Here is a 20,389-nt window from a genome sequence, read left to right on the forward strand (position 1 = left end):
TAACCCCTAATCTGCCCTCCCTAACATCGCCGACACCTAACTTCAATTATTAACCCCTAATCTGCCGACCGGAGCTCACCGCTATTCTAATAAATGTATTAACCCCTAAAGCTAAGTCTAACCCTAACACTAACACCCCCCTAAATTAAATATAATTTAAATCTAACGAAATTAATTAACTCTTCTTAAATAAATTATTCCTATTTAAAGCTAAATACTTACCTGTAAAATAAATCCTAATATAGCTACAATATAAATTAAAATTATATTATAGCTATTTTAGGATTAATATTTATTTTACAGGTAACTTTGTATTTATTTTAACCAGGTACAATAGCTATTAAATAGTTAAGAACTATTTAATAGCTAAAATAGTTAAAATAATTACAAATTTACCTGTAAAATAAATCCTAACCTAAGTTACAATTAAACCTAACACTACACTATCAATAAATTAAATACAATTCCTACAAATAACTACAATGAAATAAACTAACTAAAGTACAAAAAAATAAAAAAGAACTAAGTTACAAAAATTAAAAAAATATTTACAAACATAAGAAAAATATTACAACAATTTTAAACTAATTACACCTACTCTAAGCCCCCTAATAAAATAACAAAGCCCCTCAAAATAAAGAAATGCCCTACCCTATTCTAAATTACTAAAGTTCAAAGCTCTTTTACCTTACCAGCCCTGAACAGGGCCCTTTGCGGGGCATGCCCCAAGAAGTTCAGCTCTTTTGCCTGTAAAAAAGAACATACAATACCCCCCCCCCCAACATTACAACCCACCACCCACATACCCCTAATCTAACCCAAACCCCCCTTAAATAATAAACCTAACACTAAGCCCCTGAAGATCTTCCTACCTTATCTTCACCGATCCGTCCTGAAGAGCTCCTCCGATGTCCTGATCCAAGCCCAAGCGGGGGGCTGAAGAGGTCCATGATCCGGCTGAAGTCTTTATCCAAGCGGGAGCTGAAGAGGTCCATGATCCGGATGAAGTCTTCATCCAAGCGGGAGCTGAAGAGGTCCATGATCCGGATGAAGTCTTCTATCAACGGCATCTTCAATCTTCTTTCTTCGGGAGCCATCATCTTCCATCCGACGCAGAACATACTCTTCTCCCGACGCCTACTAGCCGAATGACGGTTCCTTTAAATGACGTCATCCAAGATGGCGTCCCTCGAATTCCGATTGGCTGATAGGATTCTATCAGCCAATCGGAATTAAGGTAGGAATATTCTGATTGGCTGATAGAATCCTATCAGCCAATCGGAATTCGAGGGACGCCATCTTGGATGACGTCATTTAAAGGAACCATCATTCGGCTAGTAGGCGTCGGGAGAAGAGGATGTTCCGCGTCGGATGGAAGATGATGGCTCCCGAAGAAAGAAGATGCCGTTGATAGAAGACTTCATCCGGATCATGGACCTCTTCAGCTCCCGCTTGGATGAAGACTTCATCCGGATCATGGACCTCTTCAGCCCCCCGCTTGGGCTTGGATCAGGACATCGGAGGAGCTCTTCAGGACGGATCGGTGAACCTGGTATGGTGAAGATAAGGTAGGAAGATCTTCAGGGGCTTAGTGTTAGGTTTATTTAAGGGGGGTTTGGGTTAGATTAGGGGTATGTGGGTGGTGGGTTGTAATGTTGGGGGGGGGTATTGTATGTTTTTTTTTTTACAGGCAAAAAAGAGCTGAACTTCTTGGGGCATGCCCCGCAAAGGGCCCTGTTCAGGGCTGGTAAGGTAAAAGAGCTTTGAACTTTAGTAATTTAGAATAGGGTAGGGCATTTTTTTATTTTGGGGGGGCTTTGTTATTTTATTAGGGGGCTTAGAGTAGGTGTAATTAGTTTAAAATTGTTGTAATATTTTTCTTATGTTTGTAAATATTTTTTTATTTTTTGTAACTTAGTTCTTTTTTATTTTTTGTACTTTAGTTTATTTCATTGTAGTTATTTGTAGGAATTGTATTTAATTTATTTATTGACAGTGTAGTGTTAGGTTTAATTGTAACTTAGGTTAGGATTTATTTTACAGGTAAATTTGTAATTATTTTAACTATTTTAGCTATTAAATAGTTCTTAACTATTTAATAGCTATTGTACCTGGTTAAAATAAATACAAAGTTACCTGTAAAATAAATATTAATCCTAAAATAGCTATAATATAATTTTAATTTATATTGTAGCTATATTAGGATTTATTTTACAGGTAAGTATTTAGCTTTAAATAGGAATAATTTATTTAAGAAGAGTTAATTAATTTTGTTAGATTTAAATTATATTTAACTTAGGGGGGTGTTAGTGTTAGACTTAGCTTTAGGGGTTAATACATTTATTAGAATAGCGGTGAGCTCCGGTCGGCAGATTAGGGGTTAATAATTGAAGTTAGGTGTCGGCGATGTTAGGGAGGGCAGATTAGGGGTTAATACTATTTATTATAGGGTTAGTGAGGCGGATTAGGGGTTAATAAGTGTAGGCAGGTGGAGGCGACGTTGTGGGGGGCAGATTAGGGGTTAATAAATATAATATAGGGGTCGGCGGTGTTAGGGGCAGCAGATTAGGGGTACATAGGGATAATGTAAGTAGCAGCGGTTTACGGAGCGGCAGATTAGGGGTTAAAAATAATATACAGGGGTCAGCGATAGCGGGGGCAGCAGAATAGGGGTTAATAAGTGTAAGATTAGGGGTGTTTAGACTCGGGGTACATGTTAGAGTGTTAGGTGCAGACGTAGGAAGTGTTTCCCCATAGCAAACAATGGGGCTGCGTTAGGAGCTGAACGCAGCTTTTTTGCAGGTGTTAGGTTTTAGTTTTTTTTTCAGCTCTAACAGCCCCATTGTTTCCTATGGGGGAATCGTGCACGAGCACGTTTTTGAGGCTGGCCGCGTCCGAAAGCAACTCTGGTATCGAGAGTTGCAGTTGCGTTAAATATGCTCTACGCTCCTTTTTTGGAGCCCAACGCTGACATTATATGGACTCTCAATACCAGTTATTTTAAAGGTGCGGCCAGAAAAAAGCCAGCGTTAGCTACGCGGGTCCTTACCGACAAAACTCTAAATCTAGCCGTAGGTTATTTGCTGCTCCTGAGCATTCCTAGATAAACCTTTCAGCAACGGATAAGAGAAGGAAGCAAATTAAATAATAGAGTATACAATTTTAAAACAACTTTCCAATTTAAAGTGTCAGTAAACCTAAAAAATAATGTTATATAATTCTGCATATAGTGCAGAATTATATAACATTATATTAGTGCTATCGTTATAAAAGCTTTTTTTCCCTTTTAATTTTTTTAAAATATGTCAGTTTTTCAGACCCGCTCTCTGCGCTCTTCTGAGCGGGTCTGTTTTTATAACACAGCGCATCGGGCCAGCTGTATAGTCACAGCCCGGCCCGACCGCGCCATAACACTAAGTGCAGCTCACTCCTGCTGTCAGACAGAGCAGGAGCGAGCTGCACTTAGTGTTATGGCGCGGGGGGCATAAAGGGTCTCACACTGATCTGAGAACCCCTTTCAATTGATGTGTAGATCAGCACCATCAATAAACTAAGGGATCATCAGTAAATATGAAGGAATAAAGATATGTTGTGTAAGGTGTTATGCCTATTACTGTAGGACTGGACTTAAATCCCATAAATGATGGCTCATGGACTCAATTTTATGAAAGAAACGTCTGTTTTCCACTATAAAACAAAATTTATGCTTACCTGATAAATTTATTTCTCTTGTGGTGTATCCAGTCCACGGATTCATCTATTACTTGTGGGATATTCTCCTTGCCAACAGGAAGCTGCAAGAGGATCACCCACAGCAGAGCTGTCTATATAGCTCCTCCCCTAACTGTCACCTCCCAGTCATTCGACCGAAGACAAGCAAGATAAAGGAGAAACTATAGGGTGCAGTGGTGACGGTAGTTTAAAAATAAAAAACACCTGCCTTAAAATGGCAGGGCGTGCCGTGGACTGGATACACCATAAGAGAAATACATTTATCAGGTAAGCATAAATTTTGTTTTCTCTTGTAAGCTGTATCCAGTCTACGGATTCATCCATTACTTGTGGGATACCAATACAAAAGCTATAGGACACTGATGAAGGGAGGGACAAGGCAGGTGCTTAAACGGAAGGCACTACTGCCTGTAAGACCTTTCTCCCAAAAATAGCCTCCGAAGAAGCAAAAGTATCAAATTTGTAGAATTTAGAAAAAGTATGAAGCGAAGACCAAGTCGCCGCTTTACAAATCTGTTCCACAGAAGCCTCATTTTTAAAAGCCCATGTGGAAGCCACCGCTCTAGTGGAATGAGCTGTAATTCTTTCAGGAGGCTGCTGGGCAGCAGTCTCATAAGCTAAGCGGATTATACTTCTTAACCAAAAAGAAAGAGAAGTTGCTGAAGCCTTTTGGCCTCTCCTCTGTCCAGAGTAGACAACAAACAATGCAGATGTTTGACGAAAATCTTTAGTAGCTTGTAAATAAAACTTTAAAGCACGAACCACATCAAGATTGTGTAAAAAAGACGTTCCTTCTTTGAGGAAGGATTAGGACATAATGAAGGAACAACAATCTCCTGATTGATATTCTTATTAGATAGCACCTTAGGAAGAAACCCAGGTTTGGTACACAAAACTACCTTATCTGCATGGAAGATCAGATAAGGGGGATCGCACTGCAAGGCAGATAACTCTGAAACTCTTCGAGCCGAAGAGATAGCTACCAAGAACAGAACTTTCCAAGATAAAAGCTTGATATCTATGGAATGCAGAGGTTCAAACGGAACCCCTTGAAGAACTTTAAGAACTAAATTTAAACTCCATGGCGGAGCAACAGGTTTAAACACAGGCTTGATTCTAACTAAAGCCTGACAAAACGCCTGAACGTCTGGAACATCCGCCAGACGCTTGTGCAAAAGAATAGACAGAGCAGAAATATGTCCCTTAAGGAACTAGCTGACAATCCCTTCTCCAATCCTTCTTGGAGAAAAGACAATATCCTGGGAATCCTGACTTTACTCCATGAGTAACCCTTGGATTCACACCAATGAAGATATTTACACCATATCTTATGATAGATTTTCCTGGTGACAGGCTTTCGAGCCTGAATTAAGGTATCAATGACCGATTCGGAAAAACCACGCTTTGATAGAATCAAGCGTTCAATTTCCAAGCAGTCAGACGCAGAGAAATTAGAATTGGATGTTTGAAGGGACCTTGAAGTAGAAGGTCCTGCCTCAGCGGCAGAGTCCATGGTGGAAAGGACGACATGTCCACCAGATCTGCATACCAAGTCCTCCGTGGCCACGCAGGAGCTATCAAAATCACTGAAGCTCTCTCCTGCTTGATCTTTGCAATCAGCCGAGGGAACAGAGGAAATGGTGGAAACACATAAGCCAGGCTGAAGGAGCAGGGCGCTGCTAGAGCATCTATCAGCGCTGCCTGGGGATCCCTTGACCTAGATCCGTAACAAGGAAGTTTGTCGTTCTGACGAGACGCCATGAGATCCAGTTCTGGTTTGCCCCATAGTTGAATCAGCTGGGCAAATACCTCTGGATGGAGCTCCCACTCCCCCGGATGAAAAGTCTGCCGACTTAGAAAATCCACCTCCCAGTTCTCTACTCCTGGGATATGGATAGCTGAGAGATGGCAAGAGTGAACCTCTGCCCATAGAATTATCTTTGAAACCTCCAACATTGCCAGGGGGCAACTTGTTCCCCCCTGATGGTTGATATAGGCTACAGTCGTGATGTTGTCCGACTGAAATCTGATGAACCTGACCGCAGCTAGCTGAGGCCAAGCCTTAAGAGCATTGAATATCGCTCTTAGTTCCAGAATGTTTATAGGAAGGAGTGTCTCCTCCTGAGTCCACGAACCCTGAGCCTTCAGGGAGTTCCAGACTGCACCCCAGAAGGCTGGCATCTGTCGTTACCATAGTCCAATCTGGCCTGCGGAAGCTCATCCCCTTGGACAGATGGACCCGAGATAGCCACCAGAGAAGAGAATCCCTGGTTTCTTGATCCAGATTTAGTAGAGGGGACAAATCTGTGTAATCCCCATTCCACTGACTGAGCATGCAAAGTTGCAGCGGTCTGAGATGTAGGCGGGCAAACGGTACTATGTCCATTGCCGCTACCATTAAACCGATTACTTCCATACACTGAGCCACTGAAGGACGAGAAGTAGAATAAAGAACACGGCAAGAGAGTCTAGAAGTTTTGACAATCTGGCCTTCGTTAGGTAAATCTTCATTTCTACCAAATCTATCAGAGTCCCTAGGAATGAAACTCTTGTTAGAGGTGATAGAGAACTCTTTCCTTCATTCACCTTCCACCCATGGGACCTCAGAAATGCCAGAACAATGTCCGTGTGGGACCTGGCAATTTGAAAAGTCGACGCCTGTATCAGAATGTCGTCTAAGTAAGGGGCTCCTGCTATAGCCCGCGGCCTTAGGACAGCTAGAAGGGACCCTAGAACCTTTGTAAAGATTATTGGTGCCGTGGCCAACCCGAAGGGAAGAGCCACAAACTGGTAGTGCCTGTCTAGAAAGGCAAACCTGAGAAAACGATGATGATCTTTGTGTATCGGGATGTGAAGATAAGCATCCTTTAAGTCTACAGTAGTCATATATTGACCCTCCTGGATCATAGGAAGGATGGTTCGAATAGTCTCCATCTTGAAGAGAAATTTGTTTAAGATCTTGAGATCTAAGATTGGTCTGAATGTTCCCTCTTTTTTGGGAACTACAAACAGATTTGAATAGAAGCCCTGTCCCTGTTCCTTCTGCGGAACTGGGTGGATCACTCCCATAACTAGGAGGTCTTGAACACAATGTAAGAATGCCTCTCTCTTTATCTGGTTTGCAGATAGAAGTGAGAGATGAAATCTCCCTCTTGGGGGAGAGGTTTTGAATTCCAGAAGATAACCCTTGGACACAATTTCCAATGCCCAGGGATCCTTGACGTCTCTTGCCCAAGCCTGGGCGAAGAGAGAGAGTCTGCCCCCTACTAGATCCGTGTCCGGATCGGGGGCTACTCCTTCATGCCGTCTTAGAGGCAGCAGCAGGCTTCTTGGCCTGTTTCCCCTTGTTCCAAGCCTGGTTAGGTCTCCAGACCGGCTTAGACTGGGCAAACGTTCCCTCTTGTTTTGTGTTAGAGGAAGTTGAAGCTGCGCCAATCTTGAAGATTCGAAAGGGCCGAAAACTAGACTGTTTGCTCCTTAATTTGTTGGACCTATCTTGAGGAAGGGCGTGACCTTTCCCTCCAGTGATGTCAAAAATGATCTCCTTCAGTCCAGGCCCGAATAGGGTCTGTCCTTTGAAGGGAATGTTGAGAAGTTTAGACTTTGAAGTCACGTCAGCTGACCAGGATTTAAGCCATAGCGCCCTTTACGCACCTGAATAGCAAAACCTGAATTTTTAGCCGTTAGTTTGGTTAAATGAACAACGGCGTCAGAAACAAATGAATTGGCTAGCTTAAGAGCCTTAAGCTTGTCAATAATATCTTCCAATGGGGTTTCAACCTGTAGAGCCTCCACTAGAGACTCAAACCAGAAAGCCGCAGCAGCAGTGACTGGGGCAATGCATGCAAGAGGCTGGAGAATAAAACCTTGTTGAATAAAAATTTTCTTAAGGTAACCCTCTAATTTTTTATCCATTGGATCTAGAAAAGCACAACTGTCCTCGACAGGGATAGTGGTACGCTTAGCTAGAGTAGAAACTGCTCCCTCCACCTTAGGGACCATCTGCCATAAGTCCTGTGTAGCGGCGTCTATAGGAAACATCTTTTTAAAAACAGGAGGGGGAGCGAACGGTACACCTGGTCTATCCCATTCCTTAGTAATAATTTCAGAAAACCTTTTAGGGATTGGAAAAACATCAGTGTAAGTAGAATTTATCCAATCTACATAATTTCTCTGGGACTACAATAGTGTCACAGTCATCCAGAGTTGCTAAGACCTCCCTGAGCAATACGCGGAGGTGCTCAAGCTTAAATTTAAATGTAGACATATCAGAATCAGGTTGAAGTATCTTCCCTAAATCAGAAAAGTCACCCACAGATTGAAGCTCCCCTGCTTCAGCTTCAGTACATTGTGAGGGTGTATCAGACATAGCCACTAAAGCGTCAGAGAGCTCTGTATTTACTCTAGTCGCAGAGCTTTCCTTGCAATCCTGGCAGTTTAGATAATACCTCTGTAAGGGTATGATTCATAACTGCCGCCATGTCTTGTAAGGTATATGCAATGGGCGCGCTAGATGTACTTGGCGTCCCCAGAGCGGAATTTATAGGTTCTGACACGTGGGGAGAGTTAGACGGCATAACTTCCTCCTTGTCAATTTATTCTGGTGATAAATTTTTTATAGCCAGAATATGGTCTTTGTAATCTATAGTAAAATCAGTGCATTTGGTACACATTCTAAGAGGGGGTTCCACAATGGCTTCTAAACATAATGAACAATGAGTTTCCTCTAAGTCAGACATGTTTAAACAGACTAGTAATGAGAAAAGCAAGCTTGGAAAACACTTTAATAACTGTGAACAAGCAAAAAATAAACGGTACTGTGCCTTTAGGAGAAAAAAAAAAACAATCACAGAAACTGCAAAACAGTGAAAAAAGCAGTAAATCTTAGGAAATTTTGACAGTGTGTATAATAGACTGAAATAGCATTGCACCCACTTGCAAATGGATGATTAACCCCTTAGTTTCAAAACCGGATCAAAAAAACGATATAAACGTTTTTAAACAGTCACAACCAACTGCCACAGCTCTGCTGTGGCCCTACCTGCCCATACGACTTTGGAAGGCACAAAAACCCTTTAGAGAGGTCCTATATGTTCAGGGGACTCCTTCAGGGAAGCTGGATGTCTCAAGCTGCAAAAACTACTAGGCCCCTCCCAACCTGTACTCACAGTGAGAGGACCTTAAAAAACTATCCCTAGGCAAAATCTAGTCAGCCATGTGGAAAAACTGGGCCCCAGAATAAAGTTTTATCACCAATATATAATAAACGTTTATATACCTCAAGCAAACGTTATATCTATTCAGTAATGGAAGTAAATACAAATATTACCCTTTACAGCAAGCATGATACCAGTTGTTATTAAATCACTGTAATCAGGCTTACTTTAAATAAATCCGGTATTGTCAGCATTTTCTAGCTTATCTCTCTAGAAAAATTTAAAACTGCACATACCTCAGAGCAGGAGACCCTGCACGCTATTCCCCCAGCTGAAGTTACCCATCTCTTCAGTTATGTGTGAGAACAGCAGTGGATCTTAGTTACAAGCTGCTAAGATCATCAAAAACCACAGGCAGACTCTTCTTCAACTTTCTGCCTGAGGCTAAAATAGTACAACTCCGGTACCATTTGAAAATAATAAACTTTTGATTGAAGATAAACTATATTAATGCACCACATCTCTCTAGCTACTTCCCTTGTCGAGAGCTGCAAGAGAATGACTGGGAGGTGGCAGTTAGGGGAGGAGCTATATAGACAGCTCTGCTGTGGGTGATCCTCTTGCAGCTTCCTGTTGGGAAGGAGAATATCCCACAAGTAATGGATGAATCCGTGGACTGGATACACCTTACAAGAGAAATTATTTTCTCTGCCCAGTCCCACCTCTTATTACGATTTCTATCTCATGATTTTTGCCAGCCACTTGAACAACTAAGTTTCTGCCCTTCTATTATACTCCCACCTCAATAACTTTCTCCTTGATCCCATCCCCTTATAACTAGACTTACCCCTCTTCTACTCTTAATTCAATCACCACACATCTTCAAACTCTCCGTCAGCACTGGTATAAAATGCACTAGTTACACCTATCCTCAGAAAAATTCTCTCTCTATTCAACCTCCCCCTTCTATTACCGCATTTTTCTCCTACTCCCCTTTACCTCAAGTATACAAGTCTATTACATTTACTCACATCAAGCTCCCTCCTCAATCCATTGCAATCTGGATTTCACACCAACATTCCACAGAGACTGCAAGCATTAAAGGGACAGTCTACTTTATTTTTGCACAGCCAACATTGTTATATTAATATACTTTATAACCTCTATATATCTGCCTATTTCTAAGCCCCAGCAGGACGCCTCTTATCTCAGCAAATTTTATTACCTTTTTTTAGCTAAACAGTGCTAGTTCATGTGTGCCATTTAGATAATGTACTCACTCCCGGGAGTTATGCAGGAACCAGTACTAATTGGCTAAAATGCAAGTTTGTAAAAAGCACTGAGATAAGGGGGCAGTCTACAGAGGCTTAGATACAAGGTAGTCCCAGAAGAAAAAGTATATTAATATAACAATGTTGGTTATGCAAACTGGGGAACGGGTAATAAAACAATATTATTTATCTTCTTAAACAAAAAGAATTTTGACGTAGACTATACCATTAAAGGGACATTAAACGCTTAGAGATGATAATATAAAATGATAAACTGTATAAATAAAAAAAAAAAAAAAAAACTTTGCAATATACTTTCATTATTTATTTTGTCCACTTTATTTTTTCCATTCTGAAATTGTAAGCTCTTCAGTTAGAAATGAAAGTGCAAAACACGGTTATATTCTACACAGTCATTGGCTGCAAACTCTAGTGTCCTATTTATAACTGTCCCTAATTGGCCACAGCAGAGAAGGTAACAAAAGTAACAACATGGCTGCTCCCATTGTTTTATAGACAAACTTATTTTGTCACTATTTCAAAAGCCAATGAAACTTTAAAAAAATAAATCTACATGTTATTCTCAGACTAAACCAAATAGATAACTAGAAGGGGCGCTCTTTTAAAACTTATAATGTATACCACAAATAATTACTGTATTATACAAAATATTCACGCCACGATGCGCTTCTGAAAAAAAACAGACCCGCTCAGTAGAGCAAGGAGCGGCGTTCTGTAAAGTTTCTTAGGTAAATATCTATGCAGCCCTTTGTTTTGTAAAGCTAGTGCTAAGCTAATGTTATATAATTCTGCACTCTGTGCGGAATTATATAACATTCTTTGGTATGTTTACTGGCCCTTTACTCCTTCTCAATCTATCTGCAGACTTTAATTGACCAACTTCTCTTTTGGCAGTTGAGACAAAGCCCTTTTTATGTATTTCCTTTTATCTGTCTAACCATATCTTTAGTGTCTCCTCCTCTGGCACATCCTCTACCCTTTTACCACTTTCTTTTAGTGTTCCACAACGCTTTGTTTTGTACTTAAAAGGGACACTGTACCCAAATATTTTCTTTTGTAATTCAGAAAGAGCATGCAATTTTAAGCAACTTTCTAATTTACTCCTATTAGCAATTTTTCTTCGTTCTCTTGCTATCATTTTTTGAAAAAGAAGGCATCTAAGCTTTTTTTTTGGTTTCAGTACTCTGGACAGCACTTTTTTATTGGTGGATGAATTTATCCACCAATCAGCAAGGACAACTCAGGTTGTTCACCAAAAATGGGCCGGCATCTAAACTTACATTCTTGCATTTAAAATAAAGATACCAAGAGAATGAAGAAAATTTGATAATAGGAGTAAATTAGAAAGTTGCTTAAAATGTCATGCTCTATCTGAATCACAAAAGAAAAATTTTGGGTACAGTGTCCCTTTAATCCTTCAGCTCCCTCATGAAATCCCTCAGGTTTCATATCTTTCATTCAATTTTAACACCAATACTTTGGCTAACTCCTGCCATTTGCACAAAAGAAAAAAAAACCATCTCCAGAATGTGGCACGTCCTCACACAAGATTTTATTCTACTCCCTCAACATTTCCCACCTTGACTATTGCAATTGCATCATCTATGATCTCCCTAGCTGCTGTCTATCTCCTTTACAATCCATAATGAATGACTCTGCTAGGCTGATCTTCCTTACACGTCGCCTCTAATCTCCTGCACCTCTCTGCCAATCCCTTCAATGGCTTCCTAAAGCTTCCCGAATAAAATCCTGATCCCAACATTCAAAACTCTGCTCTCGCCTAGATCTCCAAACTGGTCTTCAAATACAGCGCCCCCCCCCATCTACATTTTGCACTTTTATGACCCTTTAAAAAGGCAAGAAAGAAAGTGAGCTGAGTGACAGCAGCAAGCTTTAGGAGTGTCCTCAATAATACTTTTTTTTATAGAAGAAGAAAAAAAAGAAAAAAAAAAAGAAAAAAAGAAGAGAAAAAGAAGAGAAAAAGAAGAGAAAAAGAAGAGAAAAAGAAGAGAAAAAGAAGAGAAAAAGAAGAGAAAAAGAAGAGAAAAAGAAGAGAAAAAGAAGAGAAAAAGAAGAACATACCTGTCAAAGTCTTTACAAGCTTTGGCAATAGTAGATGCAGCTACTGGTAAACCAAGATTTGAAGAAAGGGTACAGTTTTCTAATGTTTCACTGCTGTTTACAGACTCCCCCAAGAAGCTTGGAAAAGTTTCGTCTTCTATTTTGGAAAAGTGTTCAGTCATGGCAGAACGCACCTCTAAAAAGGAAGAAACCATAAAAGAAAATGAAAAGCAACAGTAGCTAAGATCAAGTGTATTCCATTACTGGGTTGATGAAACCAGACATGAAACCAGAGAATAAATATTACAGTGTTCTCCCCCTGGGTACACAACCAATATTAAGCTAAAAAGTTTGTTGCACAAATTATCATTAATAAATATTCAATTCTGTGCTCTATTTATATTTTGTATGTAATACCATTGTGCTAGTTGTTACTTGTTATGTATCACTATTTCACCGGGTTTCAAAGTCAAAACCAATCATCAGCTTTAAAAATAAAAAGATAAACAGTGTCAAAATGGAAATGGAGTTAAAACAACGGGAGATGTGTCAGCAAAATTATTTATCAATAGCTATGTTAAAAAGCATAAAAAAAATAACAAGAAAGAATCTATAATCTCTGGCATCTGAGAGTTACTACGTCTGGCAGCGAGTTATTCATATATTTAGTGTCTAGGTAAATAATAAAACCAGTACTAAACTCTCCCTTACCATTAGACAAGTTTACATTACCGCGTAACAGAGATTAATAGCAAGAAATATAACTCTGCATAAACATCGCCACTGCAGTGATCATACACAAAACTGTGCTAGCTATACATTCCCCGCAGATATAATAGGAAGCTTTAATCTCTCTTTGCCACACTACTTACTTATAAAGTTACGTACCTGAAAGTGTCCCAACAAGGACACAGAAGGATAGGAAAATTCTTATACAACAAAATCAACTTTCAAATCAAGCGCCGAAGAAGGTTGACATAAGAAATAAACACGTAAAAACTGACACACTCGAAAGGACTAAAGACACAGGACAGCTGCAATAGGCGGAGTCCAATAAAGCGCAATGCCTATTGGGACGAGAAGTAAAAAATGTAAAATGCGCGACGTTGACGGAGATCAATGCGTGTGCGTTCTAGATGCCAGTAGTTTAGTTATTTCATTTGACGTGTGACGTGCATACGCTCGAGGGGTCCATGATTAACCATTCTGTTGCTGCGGTGTGATTGTGTATTTGTACTGTAGTGGTTATCGTAAATGTTAACACTGTTTTAACCATATAGTTATCGTTTTACGAAGCGTTGCTCTTGAGCACAGTTACCGTTTCTGTAAGCCATGAAACTTCTTTTATAAAGGAAATAAAAGTTAAAAAGTGCAACTCGTTTGTAATAAAACGATAAACTTATTTTTTTTCTGGTTGAGGTTACACAATTAATTACATTGCAGTGGTTCATATATTTTATTATTCTGAACTGCAAAACAGAAACTTGTGCTACTGGTAGATTTACATAAAATGGGCCGGCTCCTAAACTTTCAATCCCGCTTTTCAAATAAAGATTACAAGATAAAGAAGAAAATTTTATAATAGGATTAAATTAGAAAGTTGCTTAAAATCAGGGATAGGCACGGGCCAAGGCTGTGGGGGACATTTTCCAAAGTACAGACGTTAGTGAAGGACACCAAGGTACATTTCAAATTAAAAACATCAAAAAACACTCTCTTTACAGAGAGAGTAGTGGAAACATGGTGGAATAGCCATCCAGCAGAAGTGGTAGAGACAGTAAAGTAGTTTAAACATGAATGGGATAGGCATAAGGTTATGCTAGATTTAAGATAAGGCCAGGAACTAATGAAAGTATTCAGAAAATTGGGCAGACTAGATGGGCCCAATGGTTCCTATCTGCCGACATATTCTATGTTTCTATAAGTCAGGAGAGCGACACTTTGCTGTCAAATGGGCTGCACGTTGGACACCCCTGGTCTAGTTCCACAAGTAAAAATTAGTAATCTAATCAAGTTTAAAATAATATTTATATAAAGACTGCTTGTGGTATTACCTTTTTTTGTTTTGTTTTTTGTTATATTGAGAGCCTGCAACAGTACTCCTGACCAAACCCACCCACCTTGATGTTAATTGCATGATCATCATGGTTGGTTACGTAAGGTTTGTCAGAGTAGGCAGTAGTCTTCTACGTAGGCTTACCAGAAGTCCCACTTTTACTGGGATTGTCCCTGTTTAGAGGCGCTGTCCCAGTGTCCCACCCAGTTGTTCATTCTGTCCCAGTAGGGTTGACACCTCCAGGTTTCAAATCATGTGTCCGGGTTTCAGACCACCTGAATCCCAGACACATTATTCAAAATGACTGGACTGTGGCTCTCCAGCATAGTTGGATGCTGGTACTTTGTTACATACAGCCCTGCTTAGCTTAACGCTCGTGTCCTTCAAAGTTTACATTTAGTAATACAGGCTGAGTGAGCAGCATAGGGATTTTTAATTTTGTAGTACTACTTGGTTTATTTTTCTAAGAATTTAACACCCCCGACCCCTGGTGACATTGCCAGTAATACACCTTTAGGGGAATCATATGGGTATGACTAGGAAGTACAGACAGGAAGGATTTTTGGCCTGGATCTTTCTTTACTTCATGCAGGATAGCATTTTGGTTATAATCTTCCTGCATTATGGTATAGAGTAGCCTCTTAAACAGCTTTAGCAGGTACGTGTTTCTTTTTTGCTTTCATTTAATGTTGTATTTATGCCTTATCAATATTTGGCTATGTTCCTTAACCCCTTAATGACCACAACACTTTTCCATTTTCTGTCCGTTTGGGACCAAGGCTATTTTTACATTTCTGCTGTGTTTGTGTTTAGCTGTAATTTTCCTCTTACTCATTTACTGTACCCACACATATTATATACCGTTTTTCTCGCCATTAAATGGACTTTCTAAAGATACCATTATTTTCATCATATCTTATAATTTACTATAAAAAACATTATAAAATATGAGGAAAAAATGGAAAAAAAACACACTTTTTCTAACTTTGACCCCCAAAATCTGTTACACATCTACAACCACCAAAAAACTCCCATGCTAAATAGTTTCTAAATTTTGTCCTGAGTTTAGAAATACCCAATGTTTACATGTTCTTTGCTTTTTTTGCAAGTTATAGGGCCATAAATACAAGTAGCACTTTGCTATTTCAAAACCACTTTTTTTCAAAATTAGCGCTAGTTACATTGGAACACTAATATCTTTCAGGAATCCCTGAATATCCATTGACATGTATATATTTTTTTTAGAAGACATCCCAAAGTATTGATCTAGGCCCATTTTGGTATATTTCATGCCACCATTTCACCGCCAAATGCGATCAAATAAAAAAAATTGTTCACTTTTTCACAAATTTTTTCACAAACTTTAGGTTTCTCACTGAAATTATTTACAAACAACTTATGCAATTATAGCATAAGTGGTTGTAAATGCTTCTCTGGGATCCCCTTTGTTCAGAAATAGCAGACATATATGGCTTTGGCTTTGCTTTTTGGTAATTAGAAGGCTGCTAAATGCCACTGCGCACAATACGTGTATTATGCCCAGCAGTGAAGGGGTTAATTAGGGAGCATGTAGGGAGCTTCTAGGGTTAATTTTAGTGTAGTGTAGTGTAGTAGACAACCCCAAGTATTGATCTAGGCCCATTTTGGTATATTTCATGCCACCATTTCACCGCCAAATGTGATCAAATTAAAAAAAACGTTAATTTTTTCACAATTTTAGGTTTCTCACTGAAATTATTTACAAACAGCTTGTGCAATTATGGCGCAAATGGTTGTAAATGCTTCTCTGGGATGTCCTTTGTTCAGAAATAGCAGACATATATGACTTTGGCGTTGCTTTTTGGTAATTAGAAAGTCGCTAAATGCTGCTGCGCATCACACATGTATTATGGCTAGCAGTGAAGGGGTTAATTAGGTAGTTTGTAGGGAGCTTGCAGGGTTAATTTTAGCTTTAGTGTAGATATCAGCCTCCCACCTGACACATCCCACCCCCTGATCACTCCCAAACAGCTCCCTTCCCTCCCCCACCCCACAATTGTCCCCGCCATCTTAAGTACTGGCAGAAAGTCTGCCAGTACTAAAATAAAAGTTTTTTGGGGGGGTTTTTTAAAAGAGAAAAAAAAGCATATTTACATATGCTGTGTTTAGGATCCCCCTTAGCCCCCAACCTCCCTGATCCCCCCCAAAACAGCTCTCTAAGCCTCCCCCTCTGCCTTATTGGGGGCCATCTTGGGTACTGGCAGCTGTCTGCCAGTACCCAGTTTGCACACAAACAAATGTTTATTTTTTTATTTTTTTTTTAATTTTTTTCTGTAGTGTAGCTTCACCCCCAACCCCCCGACCAGCCCCCACAACATAAATTACATCTAAGGTTTTTTTTTTACATTCATGGTCCCACATTTATTTTGTTATGGGACACATTTTTTTGTAGTGTAGCGGTTCCCACGCGCCCGCCCCCTCGTGCACGTACGCGCGCCCGCGCGTGCCCCCGGACTCCCCGCCCACAATCCCGCCCCCCTCCACATGACCAGGGCCATCGATGGCCGCCACCCACCTCCCACACCGGCTCCCACCCACCAACGATACCGGCCATCGATGTCCGGTGCAGAGAGGGCCACAGAGTGGCTCTCTCTGCATCGGATGGCGTAGAAGGTTATTGCAGGATGCCTCCATATCGAGGCATCACTGCAATAACCGGAAAGCAGCTGGAAGCGAGCAGGATCGCTTCCAGCTGCTTTCCACACCGAGGACGTGCAGGGTACGTTCTCAGGCGTTAACTGCCTTTTTTCTGAGGACGTACCCTGCACGTCCTCGGTCATTAAGGGGTTAATTAGACACATAAAACACATATTACAATTCAGATATTAAATTGTGAAATTGATAATTATGAAAGTGATAATTATGCTTGATGTTTGGCATTATTTAGAATCTGAGATTTAGATTAATGATTTATTTGCCATGACAACGTAATGGTGCCTTTTTCACTAGGGGGTGGTGTTATGGTCTATTTAAACTGTGTGATTCACTTGTTTGACTGAGGAAGGGTAGAGTATCCACAAAACATTTCAAACATAAAAGCTACTACTTTAAAAGGACCGGGAATTGCCACGCCCCCTTGACCACGCTCCTGACCACCACCCCCCCCCACTGGCACCGCACCAGGTGGTCCCAGTTTCACCTCTAAAAATTATGGTAAGCCTATCTACACGTAGACACCAGCACCACGCTGCTCTTACCACAAAGTGAGACAGGTAGGCACTGTAGAGGTGTTGTGGCCCTACAGTTAGGTTATACATTGTCACCCGTCCTATGATTAAGACTTATATCCTGGATAACACACTAATAATATATTAGTATCGAACCAACCACCTTTAAACGAATTTGTCCGTTGATTGGTTAACCTCCACTATTTAAACGGAACTTTCTTGGAACTTTTTTGAAGGTTACTATTTACAAAGGAAAGAACATTTAGGTGGATACAAGTTTTCTTAATTAAGAATTCAGTCGTTAAAGGACCCACGATACATTTAGGATTTCATAGTTCTAAGCAGAACAAATCCCTTACCATACTTTTTGTTGCACAAAGTGTAATTCTCTACCGCACCCTCATTTCAAAGTGGGGCTTTTAGATTTATATCCTGTATCTAATTAGTTTGTTTGCATGCATATATGTATATGACCGGTCATACATTTTTAGTCTTATTTTAGTTTAAACTTAATTTTTGTCATTTTTGCACATGTATTTTTTAAGAATAATAACATAAAGTATTTTATTCTTGTATAATTGGGATATGTGTTTATTTTATTAGATATATCGTTCAAAGGAGGATATAATCCTAGGATTTTGAGCATATTTACACTCACTACCATAGTTGTTTCATAAATCACCATTGGAGATAATCCCCGCAGCTGTTAGCGCACACACACACACTTTTTCTTATATTTCAATATTGCAGGATGCCTCCATATCGAGGCATCACTGCAATAACCGGAAAGCAGCTGGAAGCGAGCAGGATCGCTTCCAGCTGCTTTCCACACCGAGGACGTGCAGGGTACGTTCTCAGGCGTTAACTGCCTTTTTTCTGAGGACGTACCCTGCACGTCCTCGGTCATTAAGGGGTTAATTAGACACATAAAACACATATTACACTTCAGATATTAAATTGTGAAATTGATAATTATGAAAGTGATAATTATGCTTGATGTTTGGCATTATTTAGAATCTGAGATTTAGATTAATGATTTATTTGCCATGACAACGTAATGGTGCCTTTTTCACTAGGGGGTGGTGTTATGGTCTATTTAAACTGTGTGATTCACTTGTTTGACTGAGGAAGGGTAGAGTATCCACAAAACATTACACACATAAAAGCTACTACTTTAAAAGGACCGGGAATTGCCACACCCCCTTGACCACGCTCCTGACCACCCCCCCACTGGCACCGCACCAGGTGGTCCCAGTTTCACCTCTAAAAATTATGATAAGCCTATCTACACGTAGACACCAGCACCACGCTGCCGCACAGATCAATGAATTGGGATGGGTCATGACTCACTGTTAGTTGACTGTGGCAGCTTGCTTCTTCCTTCACTGTCTTGCTACTAAGCATGGTGCCGCTTGGGTCAAGGAGGAGTGAGGACCAGCATTTATCTGTCCTATTCCTCCCTTCCTTTCGCAAAACGGGTGGTGGACACTGCAAGGGCCAGTCACGGACACCAGTGTCCGTGTACGGACACCTTGCCTATCCCTGCTTAAAATTGCCTGCTCTATCTGAATCATGAAAGGGTTTATTATCCCTTTAAACAATATAGCTTTATGTGTCCCCATTTAAACTGCTCTTTGACAAAAACATTCTCTTGGTAGGAAAATCTTACTTTTTTAAAATAAAGATACCAAGAGAATGAAGAAAATTGATTATAGGAGTAAATTAGAAAGTTGCTTAAAATTGCATTCTTCATCTGAATCATGAAATAAAAAAATTGGGTTTAATATCCCTTTAACCCAGCATAAAGTGGAAAGATAAGGAAAAATCCCAGAACTAGATTTAACAGATTGAGGGAGGACATGAACAGAAAATAGACTGATAATATACTGATCCACAAAGAGACAACAAGAAGGAGATCATAGAGCCCATCAAAGCTCAGAGGCAAGCAAGTACAGGTATACCCCACTCATACAGCGGGTTAGGGACCGGAGTCCCTCTGTAAAGTGAAAACCGCCTTAAAGTGAAACAAGGAGGTTTTGGCTTTCTTTTCACTTGCCAGTGTGTTTAAAAACATGTTTGAACTAACATATATTAGTGGTGCTATAGTGCTATGTTTAGTTTAACACTAGCACAACACAGTATTCAATTAGTATTCAATAAATACTGTACCTGTAAAATAGTGACAATTACTGTAGTAAAATTTGCCAGACTAGAACACTGAGACACAGATTGCACTGTAATGCTGTAAACAGAGTGAACTGTGCATAACAAAATGGTGCCAGTCACTTTTCTCGCAATCTCATGAAGATTACACCACTGTTTCAAAATCCATGGAGGTTGAACTTCAGCTTCACAAAGCGCTGTATTAGTGAAGCGCTGTAAAGTGAGGTATACCTGTAGTATAATCCTCCAGAGAAACACAAAAGGGTTAAGCGGAATATTTACAAGGCAGAGCATTGTTCAGCAACAGACAGGCAGTCCAATCTTTCTGACAATCAAGGGGTTAAGCAGAGGGATGGTCACAAGGCAATGCAGAGTTCAGCAACAGACAGGCAGTCCAATCTTTTTGAGTATTAAAGGGTTAAGCAGAGAAATGGTCGCAAGGCAATGCAGCGTTCAGTAACAAGCAGGCAGTCCAATCTTTCTGAGAGTTAAGGGGTTAAGCAGATGAATGGTCACATGGCAAACCTATACTAGGGCAATTAGAAAAGAAGGAAGTTTATAGGCACAGGCTTGCGCCAAGGAGGGCGCACAGGTGCACAAAGAGAAAATCAGAGCTGCACTTGACGTCACTGCCGCACAACATCCCCACAACAGCCAGGGCAATGGGCTCAGGAGCGGAGGCAGCGGTACGTGACATAACTTCCCCCCAAAGGGTACCTCCGG

At 40.3% G+C, this 20,389-nt stretch overlaps 1 protein-coding gene across 1 annotated transcript in view; it reads right to left on the reverse strand.

Annotated features, from left to right (window-relative positions):
- Positions 1 to 13,272, reverse strand: part of CEP192 (centrosomal protein 192) — a 1,162,204-nt gene extending 1,148,932 nt beyond the window's left edge. The window contains exons 1-2 of the mRNA XM_053715857.1: positions 13,130 to 13,272; positions 12,263 to 12,437 (exon numbers count right to left, since the gene is read on the reverse strand). Coding sequence (XP_053571832.1) covers positions 12,263 to 12,423 — 161 coding nt within the window. The 5' untranslated portion in view covers positions 12,424 to 12,437; positions 13,130 to 13,272. The remainder of the gene's footprint in view (positions 1 to 12,262; positions 12,438 to 13,129) is intronic.
- Between the last annotated feature and the right edge of the window lie 7,117 nt (positions 13,273 to 20,389).

This window comes from Bombina bombina, chromosome 5 (assembly GCF_027579735.1).
Source record: "Bombina bombina isolate aBomBom1 chromosome 5, aBomBom1.pri, whole genome shotgun sequence".
Classification (NCBI taxonomy): Eukaryota; Metazoa; Chordata; class Amphibia; order Anura; family Bombinatoridae; genus Bombina; species Bombina bombina.